Source organism: Apus apus, chromosome 28 (assembly GCF_020740795.1).
Source record: "Apus apus isolate bApuApu2 chromosome 28, bApuApu2.pri.cur, whole genome shotgun sequence".
In the NCBI taxonomy this organism is placed as follows: Eukaryota; Metazoa; Chordata; class Aves; order Apodiformes; family Apodidae; genus Apus; species Apus apus.
In genome coordinates, this window is record NC_067309.1 from 1,374,706 (window position 1) to 1,399,059 (window position 24,354).

General features: G+C 45.4%; 1 protein-coding gene across 3 annotated transcripts in view; it reads left to right on the plus strand.

Moving 5' to 3' along the window:
- DIP2B (disco interacting protein 2 homolog B) overlaps positions 1 to 24,354 on the plus strand; it is a 69,505-nt gene that overhangs the window by 26,257 nt on the left and 18,894 nt on the right. Inside the window, exons 2-16 of one of the 3 annotated variants that reach the window (XM_051641447.1) lie at positions 2,966 to 3,037; positions 9,408 to 9,557; positions 11,033 to 11,158; positions 13,172 to 13,384; positions 15,727 to 15,879; positions 17,023 to 17,142; positions 17,713 to 17,910; positions 18,155 to 18,246; positions 18,754 to 18,846; positions 20,345 to 20,468; positions 21,200 to 21,309; positions 22,022 to 22,124; positions 23,102 to 23,166; positions 23,436 to 23,529; positions 24,057 to 24,176. In XM_051641447.1, coding sequence (XP_051497407.1) covers positions 2,966 to 3,037; positions 9,408 to 9,557; positions 11,033 to 11,158; positions 13,172 to 13,384; positions 15,727 to 15,879; positions 17,023 to 17,142; positions 17,713 to 17,910; positions 18,155 to 18,246; positions 18,754 to 18,846; positions 20,345 to 20,468; positions 21,200 to 21,309; positions 22,022 to 22,124; positions 23,102 to 23,166; positions 23,436 to 23,529; positions 24,057 to 24,176 — 1,833 coding nt within the window. Of the gene's footprint in view, positions 1 to 2,965; positions 3,038 to 9,407; positions 9,558 to 11,032; positions 11,159 to 13,171; positions 13,385 to 15,726; positions 15,880 to 17,022; positions 17,143 to 17,712; positions 17,911 to 18,154; positions 18,247 to 18,753; positions 18,865 to 20,344; positions 20,469 to 21,199; positions 21,310 to 22,021; positions 22,125 to 23,101; positions 23,167 to 23,435; positions 23,530 to 24,056; positions 24,177 to 24,354 lie in introns of all 3 variants that reach the window. The other 2 variants (XM_051641446.1, XM_051641448.1) reach the window with 2 other exon arrangements.

A 24,354-nucleotide genomic window follows, 5' to 3' on the forward strand; every position in this document is an offset into this window, starting at 1 on the left:
TCAGATCTGGCCATTGCCATTTCCTGTAGATCAGCAGAAAGGGAATAGAGTGAAAGAAAATTTTCCCTCTTAGTGGATCTTTGGTTTCTGTCTCAGTTGATTGATACCAAATCTGGACTATGTATGACCAGAGAGAAGAGGCTTTATACAATAAATTGGTTCAACTCGTGCAGCCTGTTACAGGGACACTTGGTTCCAAGACTTGAGATGACAATTTGGGCTGAACTCCTGTGGTTGTGGTCACTGGATCATAATTTTATTGGGAAGACTCGATGCCTGTCACCTCTGCCTCCACACAAGGGTTCTTCTTCTGAGAGTCTTAGTCCCCTTGTCTTGCTGGAGTTTCATTTCAGTTAATTGGATTCTGTTTCTACCTTGAGTTATTTCCTCAAATAAAGAACTCTTGATTATCTGTTTATTCCAATGTTTTCTGTCCTTGCTGTCCTTCAGCAGGGCTAGTCCAAAAATGTGTTACTCTTTCTAATCCTGTAGGCAGGTGCTTGAGACTGTCAATCTGTTTGTCAAAATAATGGTTGATTTTTATTTTATTTTATTTAACAAACTCTACTTGGAAATTCAGCAGACACAGCTGGGAAGTCACCGTGCTGCAGGCAAGTTCCAGGAATTTATCACCCTTATTTCTGTTTTGTGAATTTTGCAAGTTGGAACTGTCCTGCTCTTGCCAAATAACATTAGGCTTGTTATTTTTTGTTGGCTGATGCTCAGGGAATCCTTTTTTCCAGCAATAATATGAATGATCTGGAGCCTGTGGTGGTTAAGGTTGCAAAGAGTGTTTTGGCCTGAGTTACCTGCTTGTTTTTCAGCAATCTCACCTCAGCCTCAGGTTGCCAAATGTGAATCTGTGAAGGATAGTGCTGGCATTCCTGTGAGGACAGGTTTGTTTTAGTGGTAGGATGTTGGTGTGGAGCAAGTGCTTAGAGAGAATTCTTTGCTTCCCAGTGCATAAAGCAGAATGTGATGCTTCTTGTAGTTAAACTGAGTGTGTTGGTGTTTGCTTCTAAGGTACTTAGGAATTCCAGCAACTCTGTGGCAAATGTTTCATTCCATGTAGCACGTAACCACCAGTGTCAAGAGTCCAATTAAATCGTGTGGAGCAATTAATCACCAAATAACAAGCTACAAACAAATCTGTGGGTTGGCTTCTCAGGAGGAATCCCTCCTCTTTCTGAGCAGGTTTGTTTTTCCTGGAGGGGCAGCCACCCTGGTAGAAAAAGGAACAAAAAGTGGGAAATTCAAATTGCCTCTGAACGTGGAGTGGCAGATCTCGGAAGAGCTGGTGGATTTTGGAGCTCATATAATCGATCAAAACATTGTCCTTTTGGCATATGTTTTGGGTGCAGCTCTTTCTTGGAGGGGTGGTTTTCTGTCTCTGGCAGGATCCCTTCCTTGTGCGCTGGATTAGCGTAACTGCGTGTTGCAGGCAGGCATTCAAATTAATGCTTTGCTTGGCATTTCAGGGCTTCGTGGACATTCTAATTTTCAGTTGCTGGGTTTGTTTGGACGTGTCAGGGCCTGACTCAAACATAGTGTGAGAGGAGGGAGATAAAACCGTGTGTGCAGATGCAGAGCAGTGCAAGCACCCATTGCAGCTCCCAAGCTCCTCGTCCGGGCGTTCCAGGTGACAATGACATTTGACTGTCCATTCCATTTCGGTGCTGCACAGTCTCCTTTGTAACCAAAATGGCCAGTTAGCTGGAATGTTTTAGCAGAGTTGCTGGTGGTGTTGGGAGGCTTAGAGCCTAAACCCTTTAATCACCTTTTCTGATGTGGTCCAGATCAGGCTGGAGTGTCTGGCAGGAGGATGCAGAAAGCGGCAAGTCCTGTGGCTGGTGCTGCTCAGTGTCTAATGCTCTGTTGCCTTCAATAATCAGGTTCACAGCAGAGGAAACGTGCTCTTTGCCATCACTAGTTTTCTTGTGGCCATACAAATATGGGATTAATTTTAGCTGGAGAAGTAAATACCAAATAGTTCTGTTTTCTTATGACTGTGTGTTTGATCGCTTCCAATCTTCCGGCCCCCAGAGATAAGAGGTTAGAAGGGCAGGTCAGGCGACCAAGGGCTTGAAATGCTGCAGGGCTTTTTGTTTAAATCCCTTCAAGGTCTCAGACTTTCTTGTGGTTCTGATGTCATGTAAGAAATTAAGACAAAAGACAGATGGTCCATCTCCAGGATCAGACAGATTAGTTTTTTAAAAAAGGAAAAAGTTTACTAATACTTATTCTCTTCTGGAGTTCTTGCATCTGTGGAGCTCAAGCATTTTCTGCCTGCTTCTACCAGTAGGCAACAGTGGAATTACAGCTACTGCCAGGTTAAAAAAAACCAACAACCCAACAACCACAACCCACTAGCTTGCTTTCACTGAATATCAAATAAACTTGTTTAAGTCTGATTTTCTGGATCACAGGGCGTGCTTGTTGGGCAGCAGCCGAGAACCTGACTCTGTTCATCCTTGCCTCAGTTTTCAGAGGTGCCCTAAACAGCTTCTGCAGTGAGCTCACTTTATTTGCTAAAAGCTGTTCTCAATTTGATTAGTTTAAGACAAGGCTCTGAATTTGCACTTTCCCTTTGCCCTGTTGTTTGGGAATTATTCCATTTTGTTAGCCTGGGTTGGCTTTGTGGTTGCAGAATATTTTCATGCACTCCGAGTTTCCCTATTTAGGTTTTCATGGCTTTGATATTCCATTAGATAGCTGTTCTGATTCAAATTATTGCATTTAAATAGTGTGTAGTTTGTATCTCTGGTCCCAAGGGAAAGTACAGAAGTTCTGTAGCATGAAGGCTTTGAAATCATAATGTACTCATATTTATTTGGTTTCAGGTTTTCTTCAGCATGTGCTTTGTTCTGCTCAGGTGAAACCTTCCTGTCAGTGAAAAGAAAAGCAAACAGACCTCAAATTGAAGAATGAGGATATGGTTAAATGAGTTTTCTTTCCTTCATTTCAGGGGACATCACACAGAAGGGGTATGAGAAGAAGAGAGCAAAGCTTCTGGCTCCGTATGTCCCACAAACCCAAGGTAGGTTCTGATTTCTGCTGGCCTGAGGATTTTGCAGGGCCTGGACATGGAAGGGCTGTGGAGGGGGAGCACTGAGGTTTCCTTTGCCAACTCTGAACTGTTCTGTTTCGTGTGTGTCTCCTTAGCTATCTAACAATTACACTTTGGAGGTCACATGGATGCCATGAAGTTGTGGGCAACATTTTGCCTTCTAGTTCCCTTGTTTGTACCGAACTCCAGGGATTCCTGGTAGTTCCAGAGCTGGTTGGTGGGTCTCTGTGTAATTCAACACTTTGTGTGCCCTTTCTTTATCTCCAATATACATAACACATCGTGTCCTACTCTCTTGTCAGCTGAGAACTCAGGGGCTTTGAATCACTTGTAGTGTGTGTTCCTCAGGAATCATTCTTTAAACCTTCTTAAAAATGGCTTAACTGCAGAGTCTGTCCTGCATCCTTCCTGCAGCCATCTTAATTCCTTGTTGGAGAAACATTAATTCTTGGAATTGCTTGGTTTGTTTTACCAGAGTAGCTGAATTCAGGCTCTTCGTTTACATCTGTTTCTTTTGGTTCAGAGATCCTTAGCAGTAGAGCTGATTGTATGGAGGATAATTATATATCGTTGTAATCTGAAGGACATGCTGAAAGTATGCCTGACAATTATTGTGGGGATGCTTACCCAAAATAATTGCACTGCTGATACACTGAGATGCTTAACCATTAAAACCTGATGTGTCTGGGGAGTGAATGGGCATGACAGGCAGTCATGACTGGACTTACTGTAATTTACTGAGACTGAACTACTGCCAAAAAAATTTGTAAAGAGTGAAGGCCAAAAGTGCATTTATTGACTGTCAGCACCAGATCTGCTGGGGAAGGGGGGTGTAGGGCTTTTTCTGTTGAAATCACAGCAGTTCACTTCAGGCAGTTGTTTGTGGAGCATGAGAGGCCTCTGCCCCTCTCCTGTGGTCACTTCTGGACTCTGCCACTCCAGAACACTTGCTGCATTCCTGCTCTGCTTCCTTTGCTGTCCCAAACTCTCCTTTCCTTGTGTGTTCAACAAAAGCTGCTGCTCCTCCTCTTATCTGAGAGGTGTTGGCAGAGTGGGTGCTTTGTACACAAAAGAATAGTGTGTTCTGCTCCAGCTAGAACATGCTGAGGGTAGCAAGGCAAGAAGAAATGGGTTTTTAGCCTTCACATTTGAGATTTTATTACAAACAGCTCTCTGAGTTCTGCGAAGTGCCTCCCTGAACTGAGATGTGGTAGGAATCTCTGAACGTTGGTTGCTACTTTTATATCAAATATCTTTAAGGCCAAAAACTGACACACCTGACTGACCCCTCTTCATGCGCTTTATAAACAGATATTTGTTTAGCAGGTTTCACAGTCTCCCAGTCCCAGGTGTGTACTGGTGAAGATCTTGAGCCTCAGAAGGAATCATGGATTCCCTTCCTAGGTTCAGGTGCCTTCTTCCAGACCTGCTTTTGTCCCCAGGTGTGGTGCAGCTTCTTCAAGTTGCTTTTCATCTGACACCTCAGCTGGTGCCCCTCGTGCCTCCCACCGTGCTCACCTTTGGTTTGTTTCAGACAGTGTTAGTTTCACGAGGAGGAAGAAAGTGTTTCACAGGACTGTCTGTGGCCCTGCTGTTTTAATTGTGCTTTTGAAACTGCAGAGTGAGCTGAAGTTCAGGAAGAGACAGGGGCTGAGAGGAGGTCACCAATTAGGGCAGCAGTTTGACTGCTCTTCTGCGTCAGCCCTCCAGCTTTTCGTATACCTGGTGTCCAGCTGCCCCTGTATCTGAGAATCTCCTGTTGGCAGAATCCTGTTGAGGTCATGCCTGAGGAATTCAGAATCAGGTCACCTTGTTAACGAGCAGAAGATGACAACAACAACAGCAAAATCCTTAAGCCTAGCATTTAGTGCATTGCATTTTTGTCCCAGCAGCTTCCTGGTGCTGGCTCCTGGGTTGGCTCCATTTCACTGAGCTGAGACGTGGGGAGGGATGGTGACATGTCAGGACATGCCAGCTCTAGGATTTGGGAGATTCTTATTGCTAAATCTGTGCTCTGTTCACATTGCCCCTGGGAGTGTGCCTCATTATTTTAGAGTTAAGGCAACAATGCTAATTACCTAAAGATACATGTTTTCCTGGTGCAACATCCAGTTTTGTAAACGGAAGGTACCCAGGTGGTGGAGCTGAGTCTGATACCAGAGTTGTTGCTCCTCTGTTCCCTGCTGGCAGCTGCACAGAAAGGCTTTGCTCTGCTGCTGGGGGGATGATATAGGAACTCCCCACCTCCTGAAGCTTTTGCTGCAGACCAGAGGCAAATTTCTGCACAGAGAGAGAGCTCCTGTCCATAGTAGTTGCTGCAAATCTGGAAAAGCATTTACAACTTCTCAGCTGGAACAATGCAGAGGCAGGGATGCCTTCTGCCAAAATTAGCAGCCCTTGAACACAGCCTGTTGGCAGAGAACCTTTTCTTGCTATTTAAGATAATGCATTTGGTTCCTCTGCTAATGTGTAAAGGAAATTATATTCATTAAGCACTGATTCACTGTCAGAACCTTTTTTTCCTAACTGCTGGAGTGCTCTTGCTCCTGTTCTCTAGTCTCATGATGGTAAAAAAAAAGAAAGAAAGAAATGAAAATTTTAAATAAGCAAAGAGAATCTTGGAATACTTATGTTGAAAGAGGAAGATGAATGAGATCTGGTGGGTTTTACATTCCAATACCTTAGGGAAAGGTGTTGGAAGACAGGAGTCATCACATCACATTCACATGTGATCCATGTACAGCTCAAGATGGAAACATCTCAGATTCTGTTACTTCAGTGCTTCATTTCTTTGGCAATCATGGTACTTTGGAACAGAAGTGCTGCTGCTTTGCTTCCCAAGGGGGGGTTGTCATATATTTCCTGTCTGAGAAGAGTCCTTCCTGCCACCCTGTGTGTGGGCTGCCATTAACCTGCAGGGTGAACTCCACTGTCAAGTTCTGCAAGGGTTTGGGGTGGTTTTGTCTGTTTTTTTCCTGCCTTTCAGCATCACATTATTTCAAATGGGAACTAATGGGGAGTAGTAACCAGTGATAAAACAGCTTTGTCTAAACCTGTACATCACACACGTGCTCCAGCTCAGGGTTGTTTGGAGACTGTCACCCCTTAGCAGGATCTGACTTGAAGCTGCCACAAATGGGGAATGATTTTCTTCCCAATTCAGACTGAGGGGCATCACAACTGCAAATAAAGCTTCTTACTTGACTCTTGGAAAGAAATGTCTCCATCTGTGGAGTAATATTCAGGATTAAATCAATGCAGCACCTGAATCCTTCCTTCCTGTACAGGGCAGAATTAGGATCCATCCAGCTAATGACTCCTCAGTTTTGAACCTCCTCAATTTGGTGAGTTCCCAGCTTGGGAGGGAGCAAGATTGACTCCCAGCTGGTGCTGCCCTGCCTGCTCTGAGCAGGGCAGGCCCCTCTCCCCTGGGAGTGCAGTCCAGGCTGACCTGCAAACCCTCTCTATGTGAATTTTACAGTCATACAGCTTGAAAAAAAAACCCATCTTGTTATAAGGAATAACCAGTCCAATTCTGTATGCAAAGGAGCAGAATAACAGGTTTGCCTGCTGCTTTTCTTCTCTCAGAGGAATCTAGCACTTGCTGTCCTTGTTATTAATGCAAACATTTATCCCTGTTGATCATACATGATGCTTATAATGATCTTTTAAATCTAAACATCTTTCCATGGGAAAATTCTCTGAATCTCTTAAGTCATTGAACCTCCTCCTTCAACAAAATGCAGGGATCACAAAGCAGTCAATTCTGCTTAAAAACCATGGCAGTTAAAAAACCCACAGCATCCTTTGCAAGGGAATCTGAAGGAATTTATTTTTCATGCCTCTGTAGGTTCAGATCCTGGCAGCAGAAGCTGCAGCTCTGGCAGGATTGTTCTAAGGGGAATGCTAAAGAAGACACCAGTCACCTGCCAGGCTCAGCTCACTTGTGCTGCTTTGTTGTGTAACCATTGCTGAATTACTGCAGCCACACACTTTGTTCCTCAGCCGTGCTCGGCTGCTTTGTTGGGCGGCTGCAACGTGTTATTATGTCATAGCAAAATAGTTAAAGAAGGAGCTTGCTCTTGGTGTGTCATGTCACTTACAGACACGTTTGATCCCTTTGTAGATGGAATATCTTGTTTGCCTTGTGATGCCCTGCAGAGCAGATGAGATGCTTTTGCAAGACTTGTAAGAGAGAGCTGAGTATGAATTTAATAATTCATTCAAAATAGTGTTAAATCTGCTGCTGACATCTAGTGGGTACTTGAATTCATAAATACTGAAATGATCTCAGTCTGTGAAGTTGTCTTTGGATCAAATTAAACAATCTTGTTTCTGACTAAGGCAAATAGATGCTACAAAGGTGTTAAATGAGTGATCAATGAAATGTGTTTGAGAGTGGCAGGAAGGGGACACAAACACTCATTCATTTGGGTGTGGGTAAACTGAGATTTCAAATTGCAAATCTTGCTCTGGAGTCCAGGTCTTCCCATTACCAGGCCCTGCAGCTGAACCCCAGAAGTCTCTCTTCTTTTTCCACTCTACTTCTTGTGCTGAACTCTGTGGTGTCTGTTGTGACACCCAAACAATACCAGTGAAAATAGGGAGTGGTTCTTTGTCCCCTTAATATGGTTTGAAAATTTCTAGCTAGCAAGGTATGTTCCTTTTAACTAGAAAGAAAAGGTCTCATTTTTTGCCATGACAGTGTAAAGAATCATTAATACCTAAGCTGGGTGCTTTGCCTCCCCTGAATGCTGATAGTGCAAATGGAACTGCTAAAAAATGGACTAAGAGGTGAAAAGTTTTGAAAAGGTTCCCAGGCCAAGCAGTAACGTGAGGGGCTAAGGGAGCTTCTCCAGGAGCACAGTGTCCCTGTACTCTTGAATTTTTTCCAAAGTATATAATGCTGGGCTAAGTAGATAGTTTCTTTGCTGTAACACTCAATTAATATTCTGCTCGTTAGGATGTTGGAAGGTATTGAAGATAGTTGAAGATTTCTGCAACTAGTTGGGTGTGATTTGCTGGTATTGTGAGTTCCCTGAGCTCCAGGCACTTGCCCTAAGTTGTTTACCTACAACCACACACTCAGAAAGTGGTATAACTGGAACTGGGCTCCAGCAGTTGTGGTTTCCTCTTCATTTCTCTAATCCTTTGGTAGTTTGTGAGAATTCACAAGCTGTGCATATTTAGATGACACGATTGCCCTTCCTTTTGCATGACTTCAGGTGACAAACCCAGAGGTAATTGCAGCTACATGACCTTTGGTTTTTAAGAAGTTCCCACTGAGGCACAGATTTGGTTTAGAATTGAAACTCCAGCAGCAACAATTCCTCCTGTCCCTTGCTGAATTGTGTAAAATTACCATTTCTCATCAGATCATCTGTTTAGCTCCCTGTATTCATGGGAAAAAACCCAAACTTTTCCAGGGTGATAAAGCCACTATCTTCTTGCCAGGCTGAAAGGAGCCAGAACCTGGACAACTAGAGGTCTGTTGGGTTTGGTAATTAATGTGAGCAGCAGAGGCTCTTGCCCTGGGTGCATTATTGGTTTTCCTGTCAATAACACACACTGGTCACTGGAACACTCAGTAATGAACCCAGTTTGATCATGTTTTTCTATGGGCTTGATCTTCTTCACAGCTCAACTGAGGATAATGACCTCCTGCATCAGTCAGGCCCCTGTCCTTGCTGTGCCTGCAGGATTGATGTCTCCAAGCAGACTGCTATAAATGCCTGGGATCTCTAAAAGCAGTTTACTGATATTGCTTTACCAGAAGTGAAACTGTCTGAATGTAATAATGAGGGTACAGAGCAGGGTTTTCCCACTGGAAAATGGCAAAATGGGGAGTGAACCAGGCACAGTGAAACCACAGAACATTGAGGTTCAGTGCACAGGGCCCTGTTGAGTGTGGAAGTGTAGGACTTGGCTGCCTGGTCTCCTTTTTAATTGATCAGGGTTCATCTGAATTTATCACCTTTGCTCTTTTGTATTTTGCAATGAATTCTTTAAAGTGACTTCATCTCCCTTTATGACTTAAATTACCTGGAATTGTTTCTTGTGTCACCTGCTGCAGATTTGCTGTAGGCTCTTTTCAGGTGCCAACAGCCCCTTCCAAAGAGAGAAGCTGGAAAAAATTCTGAAGATTAAGGTCAAAGAAGGGGCAGGTATATCTTAGCTGATTAAGGTATAATTGGACAGATGTGTTGAGATACTAATGAGATCCACTTCACCTCAAAAAATAAAGGGGAAATCCTCTAATTACGTGGTAAAAGAGAACAGTACAGTTCTAAAAGTGCTACTTTTATTTCCTGCTCTCAGAGAATTGTGGACTGTTTTCCAGGGGCTGATCCAGCATTACAGAAGGAATCCAGAACTCAGATGCCTGTTCCATCTGCAGCTCCAGCCTCAGCAGCAGCAGCATCATCATCATCCTCATCCAAATTTCACCGAGCTCGCTCAGGGGGAGCCAGAGATGAACGCTATCGATCTGGTAAGGGCAGGGGCAAGAGTCCACCTGGGGTGGCTATTCATGAGGAAGAACATGCTGACTCCTCTCAAGGAATCAAGCTTTTTATTCCTCCACTGATGGGCAGTCCTGCCTTGGTGGTTCTTTGTAAAGAAACCTCAGAGTTGTAGGACTGCAGCTGCTGAGGCAGAAAGAATGCCAAGTAGAAAAAGCAAATCACTTCTTGCCACCTTGATTTTCTGGCTTGCATGGAACTATTCAGTGTGAGTTGCTCACAAGAATGGAAAGCTCATTTTAACTGTGTCTGTAGGTACTCAGATTGAGTGAAGTGACAGGTACTAGTTTGTTCCTGGAATTGGTGATTGCTGTGACTCTCTGCTCGAGCAGCGTGGGGAAGGAGAGCTGGCTTTCTCCATCTGTGCTTCCAGAGCACTTCCAAGAGCAGCAGGAATGGCTGACAAGCACCCTGCTGAGTCCCTTTTCCACTTAAGGAGAAGGTGCTGGCACCTATTTTTTTATTCCACCTGGTTTTATTTCTCATTTTGCATTCACAAGATTTAAGTTGTCTTTTCAACAGGGGCAGATAAAGTCTATGAAATACACTTTCTCCAGGAACTCTGCTCTCATCTGCCATAGTTTCAGAAAGCCTTAGAAGAGCCTAGTTTCCTCATTTTTGGAAAAGCATCATTAAAACACATTCAGCTGAGAAATTAATGCAGATGAGCTCTCCCTTCTCATTGTGATCTTTTTAGTAAGTTGTCTTCTCATCACCAGAGATGTGCCTTCCTTTAAGGAGTTGTGGATGTTTGCAGAGGGATGGAAGCTTCATGGCCTAGCCTGTTCCAGTTACTAATCAGCATGTATTTACAGCTGCAGTTAGTAACTTTCAAGATTTCCATGAAATCTGCATCCATTCAGGGTTTTGAACAGGAGGTTTTTCCTCAATCAGGCGACTGGCTCCAAATTTCTCAGCTGATGGGCCAGAGTTGCACCTGGGGCTGCACACTCTGCTGCCTCCTGTGCACCTTTTATGTCCTGCACAAATATATTTTGGCATAATCTTTGGCTGAGGGGAACAGTCTGGTGGGGTTGGGGTGTCTATAAAAGTTGCTAGAGAAACAATCATAGCATCCCAGGTTGGAGGAGACCTCAAGGATCATCTGTTCCAACCTTTCTAGGTAGTTCTGTAATTGATATGAAGAACAAGAATCTGACTAATCCGGAAGATTCCAGACTAAAACCTGTCCCTGCTATTAGCTTGCTAAGTTTAGAAACCTCAGTCAGTTTCCCTGTTTAAAAAAACCCCACACAAACCAAACAAACAAAAAACCAACGCAAGGAAACGTTACTCGTGAGGTGGCAAAACGCAGTTGTTTGGGGAGGCACTTTGAAGGAGGGGGTTGCATGAACACAGCAAGAGCTGCTCAGATGAAAGCCTGGTGTGGTTTTCTTCCTCCTCTGCTGTTGCAAACCTGAGCGTCTGAACTTCCACGTTGCAGATATCCACACGGAAGCAGTTCAGGCAGCACTGGCCAAGCACAAGGAGCAGAAGATGGCCCTGCCCATGCCAACCAAGAGGCGCTCCACCTTTGTGCAGTCTCCAGCTGATGCCTGCACCCCCCCAGGTTAGGATCTGTGTGTCTGTGTGGATGTTAAGGTAGGCATGAGTAAGAATTGCCCCACCAAAAGGCTGCAATTGTCAAAACATTCAGCTCCTCAGCACGTCCCTGGGGAGTCTGTGACTCCTGTAGCTTTCCTGCTCTGTTTGAGCTGCGTGTTTTCATGGAGTTGCTGTTAGGGCTGTGGGAACGACTTCTGGAGGCTTCTAAAGAATCAGCTGGCAAGAGATGAGCTGGCTTTCTGAACTGAGGCTTCTCCTTTGGCTTCCCTCACACCTATTTCGGTTGCATAGTTGACATTTTGATTCTGTTAAGGTTTAATACTCAATGTACAGGAAGAGGATTGGCAGCAGTGCACACTTCTGGGCAAGGACCTTGGAGGAGTCCTCTGGGATTCCAGGACTTGCAGGACTTTTCCTTCCTAACCCCTCCCATGTAATGGCTGCAGCAAATACCTCAGATAACGTGGTGTCTGTTGTGCATGTGCAGCAGGTACTAATGAACCTCTCTGTTTTCAAGCAGCTGTATGCACTGGCTTCCAAATGAGTGTGTGTCATTTTTGGCAGTGACTTTTATGTTGTCTCTCATTGTGCAGAAGCATCACAGTCATTGGGATTGATGAAGTCATCTGAATATTATGAATTCATATCTCATTGTGAATTCATCTCTCTCTCTGGAACTGCTCTGCTAGGCCACCTCACTCACACTTCCTCTTTTACCTCCTTTTTCTTCATACTTCTTCTTTTTGTTTCCTTTCTCCTGGGGGCTAGTGCATGTTCTTGGTGTCTGCTTGGGTCTCAGCTTTCCACTAACTCATCCAGGACTGCAGCACATCCTGAGCTGTGGGCACTACACAAGTAAAGGTCAGCACTTACAGTGTGCCTGGAATCAGGCTTTTTCTCCAGTTGGTAACTGCATCCTCCTTTGGCAAGTAGGTAGAACATGATTTAATAGTTTGATTGAAGCTAGAGTACAGGCAGGCAATCACTTTGAAGAAGACACACACGTTACAGGCCTAACAATGTTTCTGTGTAGCTCTGCACGACCTCAGCTCTCAAGCAGTGAGTGCTCTCTTCATGATGAATAAGCCATTAGTTCACAGCTTTAGGATAGACAAGGTGTCTCTCAGGAACACGGGATGCAGTTCCTTGTAGCTTTCCCTTGGGTTTTGTTTTTGGGGATTGTTTGGTTTTTTGTTCATTTTCTGCAATTGAAAGGCACCCACTTAGATACCAGACAAAAGCACTTTCTGCCTGTGGCCTCAGCAGGTCTGTCCCCAGAGCCTGGCTTCTCCCTTGTTCCTGGGAGTTCTCCCTTGTTCCTGGGAGTTCTCCCTTGTTCCTGGGAGTTCTCCCTTGTTCCTGGGAGTTCTCCCTTGTTCCTGGGAGTTCTCCCTTGTTCCTGGGAGTTCTCCCTTGTTCCTGGGAGTTCTCCCTTGTTCCTGGGAGTTCTCCCTTGTTCCTGGGAGTTCTCCCTTGTTCCTGGGAGTTCTCCCTTGTTCCTGGGAGTTCTCCCTTGTTCCTGGGAGTTCTCCCTTGTTCCTGGGAGTTCTCCCTTGTTCCTGGGAGTTCTCCCTTGTTCCTGGGAGTTCTCCCTTGTTCCTGGGAGTTCTCCCTTGTTCCTGGGAGTTCTCCCTTGTTCCTGGGAGTTCTCCCTTCCAACCCCAATACTGACCCTTCACTTTCCCTTCCAGAATGACCCAAGTTAGCATCTGATACCTAGAATATGAATGGAAAAGTAAGGAGAGATAAGTCAATAAGCTTGGAGAACCCAGGGGAAGGATCCTTGTCTGAGGAGGTGACTCTTGTGTCTGCTTTAAACAGGGGCAAAACGCCCGGGGTAAATGTGTCCGCGTTGGAGGTGTCTGCTGCTTTACCTTCTGGTGTGGCCAATGTAACCTGGTTTGACACAGCCTGTGGAGAGAGCCTGTGCTGTTGATGTGTGAGCTGGAAGGAGAGCATGTTCAGTGCAATGTGCTTTTCCCTAAGCAGCTAGATTTTCTTTTCTGCTTCCACACAGACACGTCTTCCGCATCCGAGGACGAGGGGTCGCTAAGGCGCCAAGCTGCTCTTTCTGCTGCATTGCATCAGAGCTTACAGAATGCTGAGTCTTGGATCAACCGATCTATTCAGGGGTCATCCACATCTTCATCAGCATCTTCTACACTTTCCCATGGAGAAGGCAAAGGGACCAGTGGGTCACTAGCTGATGTATTTGCCAATACTCGAATAGGTAGGAGATGGGTACGAACAGAAAAACTGCTTTGAGTTCAGACTGTGTTAATAAAGCTGGAGGTGTCCATGGCATAAGGGAAATTTGGACCAAGAGTTCAGGTGGCTTTGATGGAACTTGCTAGGACTTGTTGGAGTTGCACCCTTGTGATTTTTGCTGTTTGTTTTCCTTAAAGACCTGCAGAGCATTGAGCTGGTTGGAAAAGGGGAAGCGGGGAGCAGGAGTTTATTGCAGTAGAAGGGACTCCAGGGTGTGATGCAGCATCGACAGGGGCAGGAGGCACAACTCTCTGTGTCTTGTGTTCGTGTGTCTACAGCTGTTTGGAGCTCCTGTGTCTACACAGCTACTCTTTGCAAGTGGCATCTGTGTCCTGATGGATTCCATAGGGTGTCTCTGCCTGTTGAGGGGGTGGAAATGCTGTGGTTTAACATCCTCATTTTGCTGTAAGCCCTGATGGTTTATTGTTTGTGTTAGATAAAAGAGAGAGAGCCAAAACCAGCCATGTATGAGCATGTCATCCAAAACCTGGTTTGAGCAGAGTGAAGATTTAGCACAGATCCTCTCATGACTGGTCTGAGAAAGAATCAGAGCATCCAGGTGTTGAGAAGACGGAGCAAAACCTACAGATCTGGATACCCCAGGCTCAGTTTTTTGAGGCTCTGAGGTGCTCCTTGCTGCTGATGCTTCTGTATGAAATTGCCAAGTTTGTTTTTGCTCTGTGTATGTTTGTCTTTTTTGATCTGCTGTTAAGGATTTTACTGCATCTTAGGAGATGTCTGTATTTTGTGTGCTCTCTGCTTTTGCTTAACTGGTTTGGGGCAAGCAGTGCATAAAAGTGCTGGTGGTTTTAATGTTTCACTACTTTTTTTTTTTTTTTTTAATTGCTGTGATTTTTGTTTGTTTGCTGGGATGCAATTTGGTCCCTGAAATGGAAAACTGGGGAAATTGCCCATAAAAATGTAGTCAATATAATTAATGTCTCTTTGAAGCAGAGAGGCTGGTTTTAATTGGAACATACAGAAAGCCACGTTACCTTTTGTAATGAATTAAGGTAATGCAGGTTTTTACCTACAGAATAACTGCTATCTAATATAATCAGGATTTTATGCAAAAACAGACGTTTCAAATCTTTGTTGGAATGAAATTTGCCATGTAGATGCCACATTCATCCTGTGTTAACACCAATTTAAATGGATAGGAACCCTCAAATACACAGTTTTGTAAATCCCTTTGGAGAGAGCAATACAAAGTCCTCCAAATGTTTGGAGTTGTGAGAAAATCTAGGTCCTTCCTAGTGATCTTAGAAGCTCAATACATGAGGAATATTCCTGGCCACCAAAGGTATGAAGAAATGGGATCTGTTTACCCCTTGGGAAAGGGGACACAGAGAATCAACCACAGAACCTTTCAGCGGGAATTGCTCAGGATCTGACTCCTCCAAACTCTCTGTGCCAACCAAAGTGGTGGGATTTTTCCCTCATAAGCAACAGCTGCTGGTTCTGTTAAGCTAGAACAGAATATCCTTGCCCTGTCAGGTGACTGAACCTACTGTGTTGTACAAAGAAATCCCATGTAAGCAAAACTTGCTTATTTAAGAGGAAGTTGAGGGAATTACTGCAGAGTCACCTGCGGTTTTGAATCTTACAAACGCATCTGAGAAGCTGGACAGTGTCTTGCAACTTAAAGCAAAAGTAAGACCCAGCTGCCTCTGTTCATTAGATTTTAAGTTTATTATTTAGCTGCTGGACAGGCTCATGCTGTTTAGCCACCCAACTGGAAGAAGTTTAAACCCAACATGATTTTTTGCTGATCTGCTTTAGTCAACAGCCTGCCCCGTGTTTTGTTTTAGAAAAGCCCTTGCTGACAAAAAAGCCCAATAGTATAATTCTAGCAAGAGAAGTGACTGCATAGGTGATGTGGGGTTTTGTTCTGGAGCTTTGAATATTTCAGAGCTCACGTGAATCTCAAACTCTGTTATTTATTTATTGTTTGGTTGGTTTTTGTTGTTGTTTTGTTTTTTTCAGTACTGAGTGTCAAGAGATTGAGCTTGATCTGAAGGTTAGAAACTGAGAATGGGAATTCAGTTTTGGTGAAGCAGTTTCCTGACGTGGGCAAAGCCACTCACCTTGTGCCTTTGTTTTTTTTTTGTTTTCCAGAGCAGATAATGTGCACCTCCTAAAGCAGCTTAGTATTAAAAGTGGTGTGTTTAGCATTAATAAGAGCTCCCGTGCGTCCAACCCATTAAAATTCTTAAGATTGTTGGTAACAGGTAACTAACACTTTGCTTGTTCCCCCTGGTGCTAGGAGTTAACTGCCATCTCGGTTTTTCTCCCCCTTTTTAGAAAGTTTCTCAGTTCCCCCAGATGTCACAGCAACTACCTCCTCCTCCTCCTCTTCCTCCACGCGCCCCGCAGCGATTGACCTTCCTCCTTCAGGGATTGTGAAGGGAATGCACAAGGGATCCAATCGCTCCAGCCTCATGGATACTGCTGATGGTATGGAGCCCTGCAGAGCTGCCAGGGGTTAGGCTGGCCTTGAAGGATGGACCTAACTCACAGGATTGATTCTCCCCAGCTCCAGTTAAGACAATGCAATGAAATCTCCAGGGAGACCTTTTATGGTGGCCTTCCAGAACCTGAAGGGGCCTGCAGGGAAGCTGGGGACAGACTTTACAAGAGCATGTAGTGAGAGGACAAGGGGGATGGATTAAAATTGGAAGAGGGGAGATTTGGGTTGGACATTAGGAAGAAATTCTTTCCTGTGAGGGTGGTGAGACCCTGGCCCAGGTTGCCCAGGGCAGCTGTGGCTGCCCCATCCCTGGCAGTGTTGAAGGGCAGGTTGGATGGGGCTTGGAGCAGCCTGGGCTGGTGGGAGGTGTTCCTCCCCATGCAGTGGGCTGGATCTAGATGGTCTTTAAGGTCCCTTCCAACCCAGTCCATTCCATGATTCAACCACTTCTCACATTTGCCCTGGTTGTGGCATTAACACCTCCCTGTGCTGCAGTTCTGACACTGGCAGTAAAACATTCCCACGTGGCAGCCAGTTACCTGCTGTGTACTCAACTGGAGTAAATCCTGGGGAAGGTAATTGGCTTTTCCCTTCTCTACCACTTTGTAAGAAAAAAAAAAATGACAAAGGCATAGGTGGGCTAGTTGTTTCTAAAAGCTTTTGTGCTAGAATCCCCAAAAGGAAAGGGAAGGTGAATGGAATCATGTAACTCTTGGCTGTATTTTAGCTCCCCTGAAGCTGATAATCCTCCAAGCTGGTTGGCATAAAGCTTTGAGCAGAGGGGACCTAAGTTAGCCTCTGGTCTGTGCCCTCCCTCTGCTGGCAGCACTGCAGCTGCTCCCTGCTGCCCAGCTCTGCAGGGGGATCAGTGCCACAGACAGGTGGAAATCAGGCTTTGGAAGGGAGTAAATACCTTAAGTCTCAATTTTTGTTACCAGCACTTTCTGACCTCGGGGTTAATGCAGAACTGATATAAAAGCTAATGTCAACCTGGCCCAACCTTTAGTAATGGAAGCCAGTAGTTGAATGAATGGGTGCACCAGGAAAAGTGTCCTGTGGTGGAAGGAGGTAAGATGTAAATGTTGATAGGCAGGATGAACACTTTTATTAGACAAAATCTTTCCCTCCAGGTGTTCCTGTGAGTAGTAGAGTCTCCACGAAAATTCAGCAGTTGCTTAACACCTTGAAAAGACCTAAAAGACCACCCCTGAAAGAGTTCTTTGTGGATGATTTTGAAGAGATTGTGGAAGGTAATAGCACCAAAGAATGGGTTTGATGATCACTTGTTACAAGCCCTCAGACTGGGCTGATCCTGTCTTTGCTTTCACAGTGTCCTCTGGTTTGCTCTTTGCAGCCAGAGTGGCCTTGAATAGTCTTGATGGGAACCATTGGAGTCATTGAATGCTGAGCTTTGGGTGCCCCCCTCAACAATAAAATTCTTACAGTAACTAAAACTTACTAACACAGAAATTTAAATAGACTTTTACAACCCCCTCATTCGCTCAGGCATCAGTTTCCCAAGAGGAATTGTCTTCGCTGGTCATTTTGCCACAACTTTATTTTCTAAGCTTGCTTCTTTTTGTTTTTTCTCCAATTCTGGGTCACTTTCCTCACTGTCACACTGAATACCTGTTAACAGCACATGAGGAGAAGAGTGTGTTGGTGATGATTTGTTTTGTGCTGGGCTTCCTGGGAATGTGGGGGTTGTTAAACTTAAGGCGATGAGGAGAAGCGTTTTGGTTTCGGTGCATCTTTCCAGCTTAACTGTCTGGTAGCAAATGGGCAAAGATGAACTGGAAACATTGTTGGATTTTCTTCAGTTCCCCAGCCTGACCCAAACCAGCCCAAGCCAGAGGGACGCCAGATGACACCAGTGAAGGGAGAGCCCCTGGGGGTGGTTTGTAACTGGCCTCCTGCCTTAGAAGCCGCTCTGCAGCGCTGGGGAACCACGCAAGCCAAATGCCCCTGTCTGACAGCACTGGATGTTACAGGAAAACCAGTTTATACCCTCACGTATGGTGAGTTGAGCCCTGGCTTCCACTGCTGCCCTGCTCCAGGAGAGCAGAAGTGGTTGGAACACAGCATTGTTGCTCTTAGTGTGGTTGCAAATACCTTCCTGGCTCTTCAGAGCTTTGCAGCCAAGGCAGGGTGACTGAAACAGGGGACGTGCCTGGAGATGGTAAAAGCAGCCAAGAGCTGAAATATGCTTTTGTGTGCTGGGTTGGTTTAGGGTTGTGCAAGTCTCTCTTCTTTGTGTTCTAGGCAAATTGTGGAGCAGAAGCCTCAAGCTGGCCTACACACTGCTTAATAAACTGGGGACCAAAAATGAACCCGTCTTAAAACCTGGAGATAGGGTAATGAGTTTGGGGCTGTCTGGTTCCTCTGAAGTAAAAAGAGGGTTTTGGGGGGGATAACTTACCACAGACACTATAATCCTGTCCTTTTAATAACAAGACTCTTAACCCAGGGACAGGCTATTTGGGAAAGAAGCTTTTGTTATTTTTCAGTCCTGCTGGCTCCTGTGTGAGCAACTTCTTGGCTTTGGACTTTGAAATACATCTCAGGAAGAGCATTTGTACCTCTGAGAGAAATACAGGGGTTTAGATCTCTGTGTTTTGGCTGTGTCTCCATCTCCATGTCCATCTTCATGTGCTTGGGCACCCAGGGGGTGCTGACCTGTTGTGTGAGGAGTTTGTGCACAGACCATACCATGGAAGAAAGAGTCCTTGAAGATGCCCTGTGCAAAGTGCTGTGGTAGAATGTGAACTAACACCAAGTTTTCTGACTTCTGGTCACTGTAGATCAGAGCTTTGCAATTTTCCCTTGTATTTCAACTAACCAAACATTTCTCTGCATTGCAGGTAGCCCTGGTTTATCCCAACAATGACCCAGTCATGTTCATGGTGGCATTTTATGGCTGTCTCCTGGCAGAAGTCATTCCAGTGCCTATAGAGGTACCTCTTACCAGAAAGGTAACGTTGATGGAGCTTAGAGGAGTGATGGGCTGATGTGGGATGAAAACCCAGTCAGACCATCCACCTGGGAAAGTGTTTCACAGCATCCAGCTGCTGCCTCAGTGGGCAAGGCCTTTGTCAACCTGGAATAGCTGTTGGAGAAGGGAACAACCTATTGAGCAGAGAGCTGAGGACGTGGTCGTTCCCCTCAGTGCTGTGGCCTTTGTGCTGTTGCTGCAAATCATTTAGATCCAAGATAATGTTGTGAACCAGCCCCCTGGTTGATGTGAAGGGGGGGTCCCATTTCCAGCCTGAAGGTGTTCAGTGTTTCTGAAGAGTTCAGGGCACTTTGGGCAAATGATTTGCTCAACAAAGTGTTTTCTTTACCCTTGCCAGAATTTTTGCAACCCTGCCATGTTATTGCCATGTCAAGAGCTGTGTAAAACTAGAATTTCATAAGAGGAAACAAAAGAAAGAGGATAATGGCAAACACATGGCAAGAGAGGTGGTAATGAAGTGGTGAGCTGGTCTGGTGATGCTGTGGGAGTCACAGAGCTTGGCTTTCCTTTCTCTGCAACGTGACAACTGCTGGAGCAACCAAATGCAGAATTAAAACTTGTCCCAGTATTTGCCCAATCAGGTTTCTTAGTGAGGTGCCTCATTTCAGTGTTTTTATCATTGTGCAAGAGAAATTAGTTCCTGGGGAAAGAGGGGCCTTGTTATGTCACTGTAATTATATGTTTTACTGGGGTTTTTTGCCTCATGATTCCTCCTGGAAGCATCTGGGCTTCCATTAATGAGAATAAATGGGGTGAGCTCCATGCCTGGCTCTGGGACCAGCACTTGTGTTCTGCAGATTTCACATCCAATGCATTTTAGTCTTGCCAAAGGAATATTTGTTTTCTGTATTAAGAGTTCCCTTAGAGAGTCACCAAATTTCTCTGCGATCTGTCCCCAGTTACATAATGGTTTCATTTTTTTATGGGTTTTTTTGAGCAAAATGAACTGAAAGGAGCAGTCTGGGTGTGCAGAAAATGAAGCAGCCCCTCAGCATTTTGGTGATGGCTTCTCATTTTCCTGTGGGTTTTTATTGCCTTGTAGGAATGTCTCCATTTGCACCCAGCAGGCCTTGGTGCTGGATATAGATCATCTTCCAAAACATGTTGTTGTTTAAGCTTGGCAGTGCTTTTCCTCATCCCTGCCAGCCAGGGATTGTCATCTAAAGGTTGGACCAGATGATCCCTGAGCTCCCTTCCAACCTGGCATTCTATGATTTTGAGTTTCACACCATTGCCAGACATTGGATGTAGGTGGAGAAGGACAAACCAAAGGAAAGAGTCTCTGTGGGCATGGCTTGGTTGTTCTTTTTCCTCCCCATGTCACCCCAGAGTGTTCCCATCCAGCTACCAGAGCATTGCCAGGCCTTGGGTTTTGGTGAGGGGAGACTGGCTGGGGTCACCTCTCAGCAGGGATGACTTTTTCCCCCCTCTTCCCTCAGGATGCTGGAGGTCAGCAGATTGGCTTTCTCCTGGGAAGCTGTGGTATTGCTTTGGCCCTCACCACTGAAGTTTGTCTGAAGGGGCTTCCAAAAACCCAAAATGGAGAAATTGTGCAGTTTAAAGGTTAGATCAGTTATATACTTGCTTTTGACTGTACTTTTGCTGTAGCTGAACTGCCTGAAAGTCGCTGTCAGGTGCCTGGATCATCTGGGGGGGGCAAAGGAAGCAGCTTTTGGGATAGCATCACTTACCTGTTGTAGGTTTTATGCATGTGGTGCCCACTGATCCTTGTTCTTTACTAGGAGGGTGGTGGATCAGTGGCACAGGTTGCCTAGAGAGGCAGTGGAGGCTCCATCCCTGGAGACATTCCAGCTCAGGCTTGATGGGGCTCTGAGCAACCTGGTCTAGTGTGAGATGTCCCTGCTGATTGTAGAGAAGTTGGACTAGGTGACCTTTAGGGGTCCCTTCCAACCCAAGCCATTCTATGATTCTATGTGTCTGACAGAATCCTTTGTTGTTCTGGCAGTCACCATGAATCCACCTCACGAGCCAGGGTTGTCCTCAGATCCCATCAGTGGCATTTGGCAGGTTCCAAAGCAGTTTCTCCCTGATACAACAACCTGCTTTCAGAAATCCTGCAGGGATCTTTCCTGAGCAGAGGAAGTTCCTTGCTGCCCACTGGCCTCCCTGATGGGCAACGAGCTGAACCTTCTGGCTCAGAGCTTGGCTTGGATGGGCAGTTTGCTTGTGTAACTGGACTTGGGCAAACGATGAGGGTTTAGTGTATTCCTGCAGAATAGAAATCCCTCCATAAATAAGCTGGTATTAATATTCTGCTTCAACATTGGCTCCAGGTTGGCCCAGACTCAAATGGGTTGTGACAGATTCAAAATATCTCTCCAAATCTCCTAAGGACTGGCAGCCCAACATCTCAGCTGCAGGAACTGAGCCAGCATATATTGAGGTAAGTAGTGAATGGGGAATAGAAAGTAGTTTCTGTGAGCTGAATTTAATGTTCAGAGAGATAATTCTTTCACCTCACTACCTTAAACTTCTCAATTTCTGGCCACTGAAGCAAGTCTTCCACTGTGTACAACCTGCTGTGAGGCTTGCTTTGGGTTTGAATACCTTTGTGGCCTTGGGTGCTGCTCAGAAGGATTTGGAGAGCACTGGTCTTGTTCTAGAAACCAGTAACTGAGACAGCTGAGCTGTGGGACACGGGTTCCTGAAGGGACTGGAGCCAACAGCAGGTTGAGTTTTCTGTTCTTCCTTGCAAAGCTTCTTGCCCTTTGCATCCCTCAGTGAGGCAGCTTCAAGAACTGCAGTGATTCAAGCAGTAGCAATAATTTGGCTATTCTAAAATTAGAAATCAGCTTTTTGGTTCACCTGAGGGACCGGGAGGAGATGATGGGAGAAGCAGTAATAGAGAAATCACCACAAACACGTTCAGTTGCCCACTCTATCTCCCATCTCCCTGGAGTTCTCTGGGCACCTTTGTTACCTGAATATCTTCTCATCAGTGAACCTTGCTGGTGCTTTTCTACAAGCAGGTACTTTTGAGTGTGTCTCAGCAGCTTGAGAGAAACAAAACTTCATCCAATGTGGATGCTGTGATTTGATTTCCTTCCTACATGGGATCCAGAGTCACAGCCTGACTTTTCCTTTCCCCTCTGCAGTACAAGACCAGCAAAGAGGGCAGTGTCATGGGGGTCACCGTGTCCCGGGTTGCCATGCTGTCCCACTGCCAAGCCTTGTCCCAGGCCTGCAACTATTCTGAAGGTGGGTGATGCCACAGGGACATCAAAGGAATGAAGGCTCATTGACATCATTTTAAGTGGTTGCCTCGTGTATTTTCAGCAGATGTCTGTGAGTAACCAACACACAACAGTATCTAAAGGATAAAAAGTGAGGGCTAATCTTTTCCATCCCAAACTCCATTGTTTCCATTACCATAGAGAACAGGAATAAAAAGTGGCATTTGCAGCATGTCTAGAAAGTTAACAAGTCTGTTCTGATGAATCAAACAGAGAGCAAACTAATAAATGGAGTGTTTTCTACCAAGCTCAAGTCCCCTTCTCACTGCTCTGATCACCCATTAAGATGTCTTCCCAAACTGTTGTTCTTGATGGTGTGTTTAAAATCAAAGCACCTCTTGAATCAACTGGTTCTGTGCGAGTTGCACGAGGCTTTTTGGGTCACCTGGAAATGGAGGCTGGAAACTGCTGGTGGGAGCACAGAGATTTCTGCTATAGGATGTGGTTTTAGTCTGGTCGACCTTGTAAATCAAGCTAATTTGTTTATCCACGACTGAAACTGTATTTTTAGAGCTCTGTGTCATGGTACTTTAAAATGCAGAGTTTGTCTTTTGGAAGCCATCACTTGCATTTCCATGGATTCTGGGAGTTAATGCTTGAGTGATGTTCTCTCTTCCCGTGCTGCTGCTCGTGCATAATGAGGTGAAGACCCTCTCTCTCCTCCTGATGTACATGACAGGCTGGAATGTCATTTCCTTGCAACTGTCTGGGGTGTGTTCCTCCTCTCAAAGTGATGCTCAGTGGTTTTATTTTGCATGACAAGGAGCTCTGGTGAAACAGATGATCAGACAAACAAGGCTTGTTCCACGTGTGCCTCGTGGAGCAGAACTGACAGGTTAAATGGCAGATCCAGGCACGTGCAGATCAGGGCATAAATAATGGTCCCAGCATAAATAATGTCCTGGCCCATCTTGCTTCAAAGCTGCAACTTTCTTTTCCCAGGTGAAACGATAGTGAATGTGTTGGACTTCAAGAAGGATGCAGGGCTGTGGCATGGAATTCTGACGGTGAGTCCTGCCTGGAAGGACTTCCTGAAGCATTTCATCTCTCCCTCTCGTGGCAGCATTTGAGGAGATGATTAAGGACCATGACCATGTCAACCATTCCTTTCCCTGGTAGATCTGCAGGTCTCTGGAGAGAAGTTTAGAAGCAGCCTCAATAAATTGATGTGAATTCCTGGTGGGGCAGGGGTTGATAGGGAGTGAGGGCGACTCCCGTTGCTGCTTCATGTTACATTTTGTGGCCCCTTTTTTAAAAATTACTTTCTACTTTTCAGAATGTAATGAACAAGCTCCATACTATCAGTGTGCCCTACTCTGTGATGAAAACCTGTCCCCTCTCCTGGGTGCAGAGAGTTCATGCCCACAAAGGTAAGTGTGTATGTTCCTTTTGTTTGAAGCTCTCAGGATAAATGAGGGAGCAGCATCAAAATCTCAAATGCTTTTCTTGTTATTTCATGATAAATCACAAGGGCCAAAACTCATAATTTATTTCTAAACATGCACAAAGCCCTAATGTCAGGTGAGGGCCAACAAACCTGGTGGGACCTCATGACTTGAAGGCACAGCCTTTTATGAGACCAAAGAAATGGTTGAGCACAGTAAGAGCCATGGATCCCCAGTCCTCACTGAGGACATTCAGGTGGTGACAGTGATCTGTGGGCTTTGGAGGAGGGGCTGCAGCAGTGACAGACCCTGGCTCAGGGGTGAGCAAATGGCCCCAGTGCCACAGCAGATGCTGCTGGCTGTTAGGCTTTGCTGTTACTGCAGGCTCAGTTAATTAAGGCTTGCTTGTTCTAGTGAGGATTTTCTCATTTGGGAGTGTGCAATTCATATGAGAATGACTCATGGGAAGCTTTTATTAGCCCTTACATGTTTTTTTTCCTGTTGGTTTGCAGCAAAAGTTGCTTTAGTCAAGTGTCGAGACTTGCACTGGGCCATGATGGCCCATCGAGACCAAAGAGATGTCACCCTGAGCTCCCTGAGGATGCTGATTGTCACTGATGGTGCAAATCCTTGTGAGTATGCCCAGCCTGCCCTCCTGGGGCTTCTCAGCCTGTTGTCTCAGACCCTCAAGCTCAGCTCCTTCTGTAGATACTCCCCAGAAGGTTTTGTTCAGAGCAGCTGCCTGGTGAACACAGAGCTGGGGCTTGTGGTGCTGGAGCACCAGGGCAAGGGGCTTTCTGTGCTTTCATC